The 13,924-nt window shown below is 35.8% G+C and overlaps 1 protein-coding gene across 5 annotated transcripts in view; it reads left to right on the forward strand.

The window, feature by feature from the left end:
* The window catches only part of RAD50 (RAD50 double strand break repair protein), a 289,914-nt gene that overhangs the window by 188,367 nt on the left and 87,623 nt on the right, over positions 1-13,924 (forward strand). For all 5 annotated transcript variants that reach the window (XM_037801333.1, XM_037801334.1, XM_037801335.1 and 2 more), the window contains 2 exons: positions 6,146-6,331; positions 6,678-6,882. In XM_037801333.1, the coding sequence (XP_037657261.1) occupies positions 6,146-6,331; positions 6,678-6,882 (391 nt within the window). The remainder of the gene's footprint in view (positions 1-6,145; positions 6,332-6,677; positions 6,883-13,924) is intronic.

Here is a 13,924-nt window from a genome sequence, read left to right on the forward strand (position 1 = left end):
GTTTTTCATATATACTCTTTATCATATTGAGGAAGTTTCCTTCAATTCCTACCTTTTAAAGTGTTTTTATCAAAAAGGGATGTTGGATTTTCGTGAATGCTTTTTCAGCATCTATTAAGATGATTATTTGATTTTTCTCTTTTGATTTGTTAATGTGTTGTAATACATTGATTGATTTTCTTATGTTGAACCATCCTTGCATGCCTGGAATGTACCCCACTTGGTCATGGTGTATGATTTTTTTTAATGTGTCTTTCTATTCAGTTTGCAAGTATTTTGTTGAAAATTGTTGCATCTGTATTCATTAGGGAGATAGGCCTGTAGTTTTCCTTTTTTGTAGCATCTTTGCCTGGTTTTGGTATTAGATTGATGTTAGCTTCATAAAATGTGTTAGGTGGTGTTACATTTTCTTCAATGTTTTGAAAGAGTTTAAGTAAGATTGGTGTCAGTTCTTTTTGGAAAGTTCGGTAGAATTCCCCTGTGAAGCCATCTGGCCCTGGGCATTTATTTGTGGGACGCTTTTTTTTTTTTTTTTTTTTTTAATTTTTATTTGGAAATAATTTCAAACTTAAAGGAAAATTGCAAAAATAATACAAAACCAATACAGAGAACTCCAATATACCCCCTACCCAGATACCCAGATTTACAAGCTTTTAACATTTGACCACATTTGTTATATCATTCTATCTATTTATCATTTATCTATTTATGTATCTATCTATCTATCTATCTATCTGATTTCTAAACATTTGTGAGTATGTTGCACACATCATGCTCCTTGAACACTTACTACTTCCACCTATACTTCCTAAGAACAAACTTACCACATATAGTGCCTACTGAGTACAGTTTTTAAGTTCAAAAATTTAATATCAATATAAAGCTTACAGTCTATAGTCCATTTTTTTCATATATCCCAATAATGTCATTTTGGGCATTTTCTCCTTCATTATTAGATCTAGTCTAGGATCATGCATTGCGTTTAATTTTCGTCGTTTCTTAAATCTCTCTCTCTCTTTTTAAATTGTGGAAACATTTATACAACACAGAATTTCCCATCTCAAGCATCCTCAAGCATGCAATTCAGTAGGATTAATCACATTCACAATGTTGTGCTACCATCACCACCATCCATTACCAGTACTTTTTTTTCCATCATCCTAACAGAAATCTTGCTCCCGTTATACATAAACTTCACATTCCCCCTCCTCTTGGGCCCTGGTAACCTGAATTCTACTGTCTGTCTCTCTGAATTTGCATATTCTAGTTATTTCATGGAAGTGCAGTCATACAGTATCTGTTCTTCTGTGTGTAAATTATTTATCTCAGATGATGTCTTCAAGGTTTATCCATGCTGTAGCATGTGTCAGAACTTCACTCCCTTTTTATGGCCAAATAACATTCCACTGCGTGTACATACCACACTTTGTTTACCCATTCATCTGTTGATGAATATTTGGGTTGGTTCCACTGTGGGGCTACTGTGAATAATATAATTCTGCTATGAACACTGATATATCCACAGAATCTTATATCCAGTGAAAATACCCTTTGGAAATGAAGTGGAAATCAAGACATTCTCAGATAAAGGAAAACCAAGAGAATTTGCTGCCAAATCCACCCTAACAGATAACTAAAAGAACTTCTCTAATCTGAGAGGAAATGATAGAAGAAAGGTTCTTGGAACTTAGGAAGGAAGAGAGAATATGCTAAACAAAAAATGGATAAACACAATAAAATTTCCTTCTCTTGAGTTTTCTAAATTATTTTTGACATTTGAAACAAAAATTATGACACTGATGTGGACAAAGGAAATATTTAAGGCAATATAATATTTCCTTGTTTTGATGTTGCACTATAGTTACATAAGATGTGATCTTTGGGAAAAACTGGATGAAGGGTACATGGGACTTCTTTGTACTATCTTTGCAACTTCCTGTCAGTCTATAGGTATTTCAAATTAAAAATTAAATAAAGAAATTAAAAGCCATTCTACTCCTAGGTATTCACCCCTGAAATGAAAGCATATGCCCATAAAAAGATTTGTAGATGATTGCTCATAGAAGTTTATAAAAATAAAAATTAATAAAAATAATTTTTATTATTTTTAATAAAAATATTTTATTTTATTTTTATTTATTTTTATTTAATAAAAATAAAACATAAGAGTGCCCACCAGAGTGACCTCTCGGCTCCTTGTGGGACGCTTTTTGATGACTGATTGGATCTCTTTGCTTGTGATTGGTTGGTTGAGGTATTCTGTTTCTTCTCTGGTCAGTCTGGGTTGTTCATATGTTTCCAGGAAATTGTCCATCTCCTCTACATTATCCAGTTTGTTGGCATACAGTTGTTCATAGTATCCTCTTATAATTTTTTAAATTTCTTCGGGATCCGCAGTAATGTCACCTTTCTCATTCATTATTTTGTTTATATGGGTCTTCTCTCTTTCTGATTTTGTCAGTCTAGCTAGGGGCTTGTCAATCTTGTTGATCTTTTCAAAGAATCAACTTTTGTTGTTATTTATCCTCTCTATTGTTTTTTTTTTTCCTCAATCATTTATTTCTGCTTTAATCCTTGTTATTTCTTTTCTTGTACTTGGTTTAGGATTGGTTTGCTGTTCATTTTCTAGCTTCTTCAGTTGATCCATTAGTTCTTTGATTTTGGCTCTTTCTTCCTTTTTAATATATGCGTTTAGTGCTATAAACTTCCCGCTCAGTACCACTTTTGCTGCATCCCATAGATTTTGGTATGTTGTGTTCTCATTTTTATTCATCTCTATATATTTAGCAATTTCTCTTGCTATTTCTTCTTTAACCCACTGATTGTTTAGGAGCATGTTGTTTAACCTCCAGGTATTTGTGAATTTTCTAAGTCTCTGATAGTTATTGTCTTCTAATTGTATTCCCTTGTGGTCAGAGAATGTGCTTTGAATAATTTCAATTTTTTAAAATCTATTGAGCCTTGTTTTGTGTTCCAGCATATGATCTGTTCTGGAGAAAGTTCTGTGAGCACTAGAGAAGAATGTGTATCCTGGTGATTTGGGATGTAATGTTCTATATCTGTCTGTTAAGTCCAATTCACTTATCAGATAGTTTAGGTTTTCGCTTTCCTTATTGGTCTTCTGTCTGGTTGATCTATCTGTAAGAGATAATGATGTGTTGAAGTCTCCCACAATTACTGTGGAGATATGAATTGCTTCCTTTAGTTTTGCCAGTGTTTCTCTCATGTATTTTGTGGCACCTTGATTGGGTGCATACACATTTATGATTGTTATTTCTTCTTGTAGAATTGCCCGTTTTATTAGTATGTAGTGGCCTTCTTTGTCTCTCATAACATCCTTGCATTTGAAGTCTATTTTATCTGAGATTAGTATTGCTACTCCTGCTTTCTTTTGGCTGTAGCTTGCATGAAATATTTTTTGCCATTCTTTCACTTTCAATTTCTTTGTGTCCTTGTGTCTAAGATGAGCCTCTTGTATGCAACATATTGATGATTCATTTTTTTTTGATCCATTCTGCGAATCTGTATCTTTTAATTGGGGAGTTTAATCCATTTACATTCAATGTTATTACCGTGAAGGCATTTCTTGAATCAGCCATCTTATCCTTTGGTTTATGTTTGTCATATATATTTTTCCCCTCTCTCTATTAATGTCCTTTAACGTACTCATACTGAATCTCTTTAGTACTGGACCTTTCTCCATGTCTCTCTCTCCTTTCTTTGTTTCTCTGTTGGTAGTTCTCCCTTTAGTATCTCAAGTAGGGCAGGTCTCTTGTTAGCAAATTCTCTCAGCATTTGTTTGTGAAAAATTAAAGCTCTCCCTCAAATTTGAAGGAGAGCTTTGCTGGATAAAGAATTCTTGGTAATTTTTCTCACTCAGAATTTTAAATATGTCATGCCACTGCCTTCTCGCCTCCGTGGTGGCTTCTGAGTAGTCACTACTTAGTCTTATGCTGTTTCCTTTGTATGTGGTGAATTGCTTTTCTCTTGCTGCTTTTAGAACTTGCTCCTTGTCTTCCATATTTGACAGTGTGGTCAGAATATGTCTTGGATTGGGTTTATTTGGATTTATTCTATTTGGAGTTCACTGGAAATTTATGATTTGTGTATTTATGGTGTTTAGAAGATTTGGGAAGTTTTCCCAAACAATTTCTTTGAATGCTCTTCCTAGGCCTTTACCCTTCTCTTCCCCTTCTGGAACACCAATGAGTCTTATATTTGGATGTTTTATATTATCTATCATATCCCTGATGTCCATTTCGTTTTTTTTTTTTTAATTTTTTTCCCCATTCTTTTCTTCTTTCATTTTCCATTCTGTCATCTTCCAGGTCACTGATTCTTTCAACTTCCTCTAGGGTTGTACTATGAGTATCCAGAATCTTTTTAATTTGGTCAACAGTTTCTTTAATTTCCATAAGATCGTCTATTTTTTTTTATTTACTCTTGCAATTTCTTCTTTATGCCCTTCCAGGGTCTTCTTGATGTCCTTTATATTCTGTGCCATGCTCTTCTTCATGTCCTTTATATCCTGTGCCATGGTCTTGTTGTTCATCTTTAGTTCCTTGATTAATTGCTCCAAGTACTATGTCTTCTCTGATCCTTTGATTTGGGTGCTTGGGCTTGGGTTATCCGTATCACCTGGTTTTTTCCTATGCTTTAGAATTTTCTGTTGTTTTTGGTCTCTTGGCATTTGCTTAACTTGATAGGGTTCTTTTAGGATTTGTAGACCGATTAAAACCCTTATCTCTAATTTGTCAGATCTACAGCTTCATGGAGTACACTTTCCCTAACCAGCAGGTGGCATCCGCGAGCCACCTATTCCCCTCGAGCCAGTTCTCACCTGCTTTGTCTTTGTGGTGAGTGGGGGTGTGAGTCTTGTGGGGTCTGATAGGTGTACCAGGCTTGCGTGTGTAGTTGGTGTTGCCTGTATATGGGGCGTGTGTCTGGGTGGTCAGGGAGGGGGAGCGGCTCTGATAATCAAATCTCCCTGGTGTTCTTGGAGATTTAAAGCTGCTGCAATTGTCTAATCCTTCAGTTCGGTCTTGCCGCAGTTTGTCTCTGCCGCTGACCCACAAGTCCTTGGTATTGGTGTGTGGCTCCTGAGATTTGCAAGTGGGTCCCTCTTCCAGCTGTGCACCCCCAGGTCCTCTGTTGAGGGATGACTGTGCTATGTCACAGGTGAGCACCGTTCCCCCAGGCAGTTGTGGTTTGCAGGGCTGTGTAGGGACTCTCCCAGTCTGCAGAAAGGATGGCTGAATGGGGTGTGTTAATTCGTACTGCACTGCCTTCCCAACTCTGGGACAACCAGCTGAGGGTTCAGGGAAGGCTAATGTCCACGCCTGATTTTGTGGTGTGTGCGTGTGTTGTTGGAAACACTTCCCATCACGCTGGGTTGTCTGGGGCAGCTGTGGGCTGTGGGGCCGGCGACTGGCAGGAGTGTTCCCTGCCCACCGGGAAGATGGCTGTGAGGGGATGCGTCCCTTTTCTTGCCCCCCTTTTCTTGGGAAGTTGTGGTGTTTAGTGAATGTTCGCAGCCACTGGACTTACTGCCTTGTTTCTCAGAGCTCTTTTAGTTCTGCTCTTGTCTTGACTTGCCCAAATTGCAAGTCTTTGAGGCTTTCTGTATTGGGCTTCTTAGAGTAATTGTTTTAGAAAAAGAGAAAAAGATAAAAAAAACAAGAAAAAAGGGGGAAAGGCCCTCCTTGCAGATCTAATGGGTTATTGAAATGCTAAGAGACATTATTTACATGTTTTTGTTTAAGCTAAGTTCTGCTGTGGACCATTATGTATTTTCTTTTTGTTTTCATCTTTTAACGCTCTCATTTTTAAATTATGCAGATGGAAGACACTTTATTTTCCTCCATATATTTTTTCCTGTAAATGTTGTTTAATTATTGTATGTAAAGTTCACAGGTATAATAATAAACCCGGCATCTTTCCTGTACCACCATATTTTACATACCTTTTGATCAGTGAAGTGCTAAGTCACTTACGAGTTATACTGTATAGCATGAGGACAGTATTATAATGGGATGGATGCAGGGATTTTTTTTTTAACAAATACAGGATGAAGGATTTATTAAGCAATAGAAAAGCTACAAATGGAGGTTATTTTACCTGTATTCTTAATTTTCATTTTCTGTAGGCATGGTGAAAAGGTCAGTCTCAGTTCTAAGTGTGCAGAAATTGACCGAGAGATGATAAGTTCTCTTGGGGTTTCCAAGTCTGTGCTAAATAATGTCATCTTCTGTCACCAAGAAGAGTCTAATTGGCCTTTAAGTGAAGGAAAGGCTTTGAAGCAGAAGTTTGATGAGATTTTTTCAGCAACAAGGTTTGTAGCCTTTAATTAGACTTTTAGTCTCTTAAGTTGTTGAGCTATGTTTGCAATTTGGGTATTTCTTCTTTTAAACAAAAAAGACTTAAAAAATATCATCAGTTATTGCATCTGAGTGACAATTATTGAGAATATTTATTTTCAGTTTCATTCTGTGCATATATTTATTTACTTGGTTGACAGTGTATATGTAACTTTTTCACTTAGCATTACATCATAAGCATTTTCCATTTATTAAAACCTTTTTGTAAATGTAATGTTAGTGACTATGTAACATTCCATTGTATGAATATACCATAATTTACTTAGCCAGAAATTTGATTTTTATTTTATATCTTGAAAGGTACATTAAAGCTTTGGAAACACTTCGGCAGGTACGTCAGACACAAGGTCAGAAAGTAAAAGAATGTCAAGCAGAACTAAAGTATCTGAAGCAAAATAAGGAAAAAGCTTGTGAGATTCAAGATCAGATTGCTAGTAAGGAAGCCCAGTTAACGTCTTCAAAGGAAATTGTCAAATCCTATGAGAATGAACTTGATCCACTGAAGGTAATTTTATTTCTTGTATGCTAAAGCTAAAGAGCCTCTGTCAAAGGAAATAGGGTAGGAGTCTAAATTCTACTCTTATTAAGTGTGATTCATTTATTACCTCTTCCAGAGAGTCACTTTTAACCATACTAGTACTCCTCCCTAAGGCACTTTGAGTTTATTTTTGTAAACTCTTAAAACATTTTATTTTTATATTAATTTGAATGTTGTGTATATTTCTTGAAAAAATTATCAGAGACTATGTAATATTATGATTGTCTTAATTTTGAATTAGATGTATATTAGGTGGGTAGCCTCTAAACTGACCAAGAGCTTAGATTTGAGAGTAAACAAATCTGTGGCATCACACTAAATTAGTGACATAGATCACCAGCTTTTAAATATCAATGTAATAAATATAGGACTTTATGGTTCTATATTATTAAGGAGTCTTTTGGGTTTTGTTTTGTAATTGAGAAATCCTCCTTGGGAATTTGTACAGTTTGCAGGATGTTATTGTCATTGCACAGAATTTGGAGTTAATCCATAACATGTTGATATATTTTCAAATGATTATAGCTTTCCAAATCCTGTGGTTTATAAGGAAGGCTTAAAAGAAATCCCATTCATTTATTGATTGTTTTCTGTGTGCCATGGTTTACTATGCTTGGGGTTACAGATACAAAGAGGAAGATAACACTGTCCTTGCCCGTAAAGTATTCCTAGTCGAAATACATAACAACAGTCCTGAAAATATGATGTGCCTCAATTGAATGGCATGGTTATTTTCTAATTTAAATAGTAGAAAATACTTTTTAAAAAAACTGATACCAATCAAAAATGGTGGATTCTCTGCCTGATGTGCTCAAATGACCAATTCTGGGACACCAGGGTTTCATAGAGAGAGAGTTTATTGCTAAGTGCAAAGCAGGAGATTAGACGTCTTATTGGCTTAAAAATCTATCTCCGCAAACTTAAGTATTGTGATTATTTTATAGTATCAAAAGATGGGCAGGTTCTAGGATAATGAGCACAGTGGCTGGAGATGACCAAGTTAGAGATGATCTAATTATTGAGCATGCAGATTGATTACATGCTTAGTCACAAAATGTATGTAAGAAAATGGTGGCCTTAATATGATGATGCACATGATTTTTAGTATTATAATGAGGTATAGGTCACTTATAGGTTAACATTTAAGTTACTGCGCATGCCCGGCAGGCCAATTTTGGTTAGATCCAGCTCCGTCTAGCAAGATAGTTTTGGAATTGGGAGGGTTTAGTTCTGGGCTGACTCAAGGCCCTTCGTTAATAAACATTAGGACTGTCTTTAGTGATCATAAGACTCTGAAGTTGAAAAACAGGATGAGGGGGTACAACAGGGGGGTCAGTTAGGTTTTTACAATCACAAGATAAAGCCTATATGGTTATACAATCATTATCAGAATCAAGGCAGCTGTATATTACAGTTCAGAAATTTCAGGTATTTCCCTCTGGTTATTCTAATATAATAGAAAGTGAAAAGAAATATCTATATAATGATTTCAGTATCATAATCATTTCTTAAACCCTAACTTCTCGGTTACAAAACCACTTTAAAAATCATTGCTTTTGATTCTTTTTTTATTTAATTTTGTTTAACTGACAAATAAATACTGGTATATATTTATGTTGTACCTTTGAATTGTAAACTAGAAAAGCTTGTGTTTTTTTTGTCTGAGTGCCCATTGATATTCATGTATCCTATGATAAATATTTGTTTTGTGTGTAGCACCGTGCCATGTGCAGTTGGGGATAAGGAAACCAAAGACTTTGACTTTGCTTTTAAGTAACTTAAAATTTAGTTGTAGAAACAAGGAAATTCTGTTAAAAGATACTTAAGATTACAAAGAAGTAAACTGAAGAGCAATATGAATGCTGTAGTTTGCAATATAGTCAGTCTAGGAGCTAAAAGATGATGACTGTAGCACAGGTGAAAAAATAAAAAATAAAATGGACGTCATCAAAATTAAAAACTTCAATGCTTTAAATTACAATCAGGGAAGTAAAAAGACAACCTATGGAATAGGAGAAAATCTTTGCAAATGTATCTGGTAAGGGATTTGTTTCTGGAATATATAGTGAACTCTTATAATTCAATAATAAAACGATAACTTAATTAAAATATAGGGAAAGGATCTGAATACATATTTCTCCAAAGAAGATATACAACTGACCAGTAAAAATATGAAAAGATGCTCAACTTCAGTAGCCATCAGGGAAATGCACATTAAAGGTATAATGAGATACTGCCTCTTTGGTATAAGATACCGCCAATAAATCAATAAGACATATAATAACAATGGTTGATGAAGATGCAGAGAAATTGAAGCCCTCACACATTCTGTTAGGAATATGAAATGGTGTAGCCACTTTGGAAAACAGTTTGGCGGTTCCTCATGATATTAAACATAGAGTTACCGTATCACCCAGCAATTTCATTTCTAGGTGTATTCTATTCGAGAAATGGAAACATGCATCTACACAAAACTTAAATGGTAATGTCTGTAGCAGCATCAGTCCCCCCCATGTGTCCGTTAACTGATGAGTGAATAAACAAAATGTGGGATATGTCATACATTAGAGTATTATTAGAATATAGGATATATAGAGTAACGAACTGAAGTATTGATACATGGTATTAAATGGCTGAACCTTGAAAACATTATGCTAACAGAAAGAAGCCAATTGCAAAGGCTACTTGTGATTCCATTTATATGAAATGTCCAGAATATGTGAATCTATAAGAGAAAGAAATTAGAGTAGTTATCTAGGGCCTAGGGGTGGATAAGAGTAGTCTCCTAATAGGTACAGGGTTTCTTTTGTGGTGTCAGAATGTTCTAGAGTAAGATGATTAAGGGTTCTATTCCCTCACAGAATCTTTGAACAACTAGCAAAAACTGGCAGAGTTATCTGCTCAAGACTTCAGAAAACAGTTAATGGGTTTCAGTAACCAGATGAGTGCTGAATCAAGAAAATGTCCCAAATTTAACAAAAGATATGAATATACACATTCAAAGAGAGCAGTGAACCTGAACAGGATAAACTCGATGAGAACCATGCCAAGACACATGACAGTCAAACTCTTGAATTCCAGGGACAAGGAGAAAGTTCTGAAAGCTGCAAGAGAAAAGCAACGTGTTCTGTGCAAGGGAGCCCCTGTAAGATTAAGTGCCAACTTCTCATCAGAAATCATGGAGGCAAGAAGGCAGTTTGATGAAATATTTGAACTGCTGAAAGAAAATAATTACCAATCAAGAATTTTATATCTGGGAGACTGTCTTTCAAAAATGAGGGAGCAATTAGGACATTCCAAAATAAATAAAAAGCTGAGGGAGTACATGACCCTAGACCTGTCCTACAAGCAATGCTAAAGGGAATTCTTTAGACTGAAAGGAAAGGATGATAGACAGTGGATCATTAGCAGCATAAAGAAATAATCTCCAGTGAAGGTTATTTATAAGTGGTTTATAAATATAGTTATATATATATATATAATAGTTTATAAGTATAGTTATGTATATATGCAAATACTATTGTATTATAGTTTTTGTAAGTAACTCCACTTTTTACTTCTTACAGGTTTTAAAATGCAAATGAGTAAAAGGTAATGATAAATCTATGGTTTGGACGTACAGTATTTTAAAATATAATTTGTAAAAGTACAACAAAAGTGGAGGGGTATAGGAACAATCTGTATGCTATTGAAGTTAAGTTGGTTTCAAATCAAACGTGATTGTTAAAGAAACAGGATGTTAAAATCAAGCCTTCAAGAAGGAAGAAAGAAGGGACTCAAAATGGTACAATACAAAAATATGAAAGTAGTGATTAACAGAAGTATTGAGCAACAAGTAAGGTGTAAGACTTACAGAGACCAAATTGCAAAATGGCAGGTGGAAGTCCTACATTATCGGTAGTTACTTTAAATGTAAATAAACTCTCCAGTTAAAAGGCAGGTTGGCAGAATGGATGAAAAAGCATGATCCAACTATATAGTCTTTATAAGAGACTCACCTTATAAATTCCTGGAAAAAATAAGCTATGCAAACAGTAACCAAAAGAGAGCTGGGGGAGCTATACTACTATCATATAAAATAGATTTAATCAAAAACTGTTACAAGGGACCAGAAAGGACACTATATGCTGATAAATGGGTCAGTTCAACAGTTATAAATATATATGTATCTAATAAAGAGCCTCTAAATATATGAGGGCAATATTGACAGATTTGAAGGGAGAAATAGGCAGCTCTACACCAATAGTAGGAGACTTCAGTACAACTCTTTCCTCATGGATAGCCCATCTAGTCAGAAGATCAGTAAGGAAATTGAAGTCTTGAGTGATACTATACACCAGCTAGACCTAACAGACATACATAGAACAGTTCATCCAACAGAAGAATACACATTCTTCTCAAGTGCACATGGGTCATTCATTAGGATAGACCATATGCTAGGTCATAAAACAAGTCTCAGTTAAATTTAAGATTTTTGAAACCATACAGTGTATCTTCTCCAACCACAGTGGAATTAAGCTAGAAATCAGTAACACAGGGAGAACTGGAAAATTGACAAATATGTCGAAATTAAACAGTATGCTTTTTTCTCTTTTTTCTTTTTAAATTCAGTTTTATTGAGATATATTCAGATACCATACAGTCATTCGTGGTATACAATCAACTGTTCATAGTACTGTCATATAGTTGTGCATTCATCACCCCAATCTATTTTTGAACATTTTCCTTATACCAGAAAGAATCAGAATAGAAATTTAAAAAAATAATAATAACTAAAAAAGAACACCAAAGCATCCCCACCCCATCCCACCCTATTTTTCATTTAGTTTTTGTCCCCATTTATCTACTCATCCATCCATACACTGGATAAAGGGAGTGCAATCCACAAGGTTTTCACAATCACACTGTCACCCCTTGTAATCTGCGTTGTTATATAATTGTCTTCAAGAGTCTAGACTTCTGGGTTGGAGTTTGGTAGTTTCAGATATTTACTTCTAGCTATTCCAATACATTAAAACATAAAAAGTGTTATCTGTATAGTATGTAAGAATGTCCACCAGAGTGACCTCTGAACTCCATTTGAAATCTCTCAGCCATTGAAGCTCTATTTTGTTTTATTTTGCATCCCCCTTTTGGTCAAGATGATGTTCTCAGTTTCACAATGCCGGGTCCATATTCATCTCTAGGAGTCATATCCTGCTCTGCCAGGGAGATTTACACCCCTGGGAGTCAGGTCCCACGTAGGGGGGAGGGCAGTAAGATCACCTGCCAAGGTGGCTTAGTTACAGAGAGAGGGCCACATTTGAGCAATAAAGAGGCACTCAGGGGGAGACTCTTGGGCATAGTTATAAGCAGGTTCAGCCTCTCCTTTGCAGCAACAGGCTTCATAGGGGCAAGCCCCAGGACAGAGGGCTCAGCATGTCAAGCTGTCAGTCCCTAGTGTTTGTGAGAACATCAGCAACAATCCAGGTGAGGAATTCCAACACCTCCACATCCTCCCCCAGCTCCTCAGGGTAGCCCTGAATACATATTTTTGTTCTCAAATAAAATTACTTTGAGATGTGTTGCTATTTCACTCTAACCTATACAGACCTACCATATCTCACTTCCTATTCAAAGTTCCATGTAATTGTGGTGTTTGAACAAACTGACTGTAGAAGTTATATTGTTTAGAAAATATAGATCCTACACCAGATAAACATTTCTTCCCTTGGTCTCACATCGAAGTTGAAGTTTTAACACACAGTCCGTTTCAGCCTTCACCCTTCTGCCGGATTTACCCTAGTCTTAACCAGATCTGCTTCATACATATCTCTAATTGAAATCTGGGCTCTTTTTTAGCTTTTTTTTATTTTTTAAACAGTTGCTGTATGCGTTAATACTGGCATTCATATCTGCTGAGCTCTAGCTCTGAGTTTCAGGTGTCACAGAGATACCCAGTGTTCCAGAGACCAATCAGATTATACACCAAGGGATCAACATCTCAGAGTTTGGAGATAGCCATTGCAATTCAGGAATAGATTTGTTTGCTGTAAGAGCTTACAATCTCAGGACCATTACAATAATCATTTCCCTGTTAGGCTGTGCTCTAAGATTCAATTCTTAGTTTACACATTATAGTTAGTAAATATTGGTGAGGCATTATAGTGTTTGCCTTTGTTTCTGGTGTAGTTCACTCAAAATGCTGTCTACAGGATCCATTCACCTCCTTGCTTGTCTCACAGCTTCACTCCTCACAGTTGCTCAGTATTCCATTGTATGCCACACAACAGTTCATTCTGTTCCTCAGTTGAGGTACCTTTAGGCCACCTCCACCCACTGCAAATCCTGCATACTGCCTCCATAAACACCAGTGTACAAATGTCCATTCATATCCCTGCTCTCAGATCCTCCAAGTATATGCCCCCTAATGAGGTTACAGGACCTTATGGTACCCACATACTTCAGCTTCTTTTGGAATTACCCCACTGTCCTCCAGAAAGGCTACACCATTCTGCCTCCTAACCAACAGTAAATATGTAACGTCTTTTCTCGCCATGTTTTCTCCAGAACTTTTATCTCTGTTTATATTTTTTCCTATAACTTCATAGAGCTATATTCACATACCATATAATTGTCCACAATGTACAATCAGTTCATGGTATCATACAGTTGTGCGTTTATCATCACAGCACTTGAACATATTGATTACTATGAAAAAATGTTTGTTTTTTGGATGAATAATAAAAAGATAAAAATAAAATATACAATATAATATTAGGATCAGACAATAACACCGCACCAAGAATCCCATATCCCTCCCTTATATCCCCCTCTCATACATACTTAGCTTTAGTATATTGCCTTTGTTACATTTAATGGAAGTATATTACAATGTTACTGTAGACCATAGACTCCAGTTTGCTTTGATTATCTTTTTTCCTCAATACCATCCCCTTTCCAACACTCTGCATGGTTGACATTCATTTGTTCTCCCACATGCAAAAACAGGTTTATATTTGTACATTGT

Source organism: Choloepus didactylus, chromosome 13 (assembly GCF_015220235.1).
Source record: "Choloepus didactylus isolate mChoDid1 chromosome 13, mChoDid1.pri, whole genome shotgun sequence".
Taxonomy (NCBI): Eukaryota; Metazoa; Chordata; class Mammalia; order Pilosa; family Megalonychidae; genus Choloepus; species Choloepus didactylus.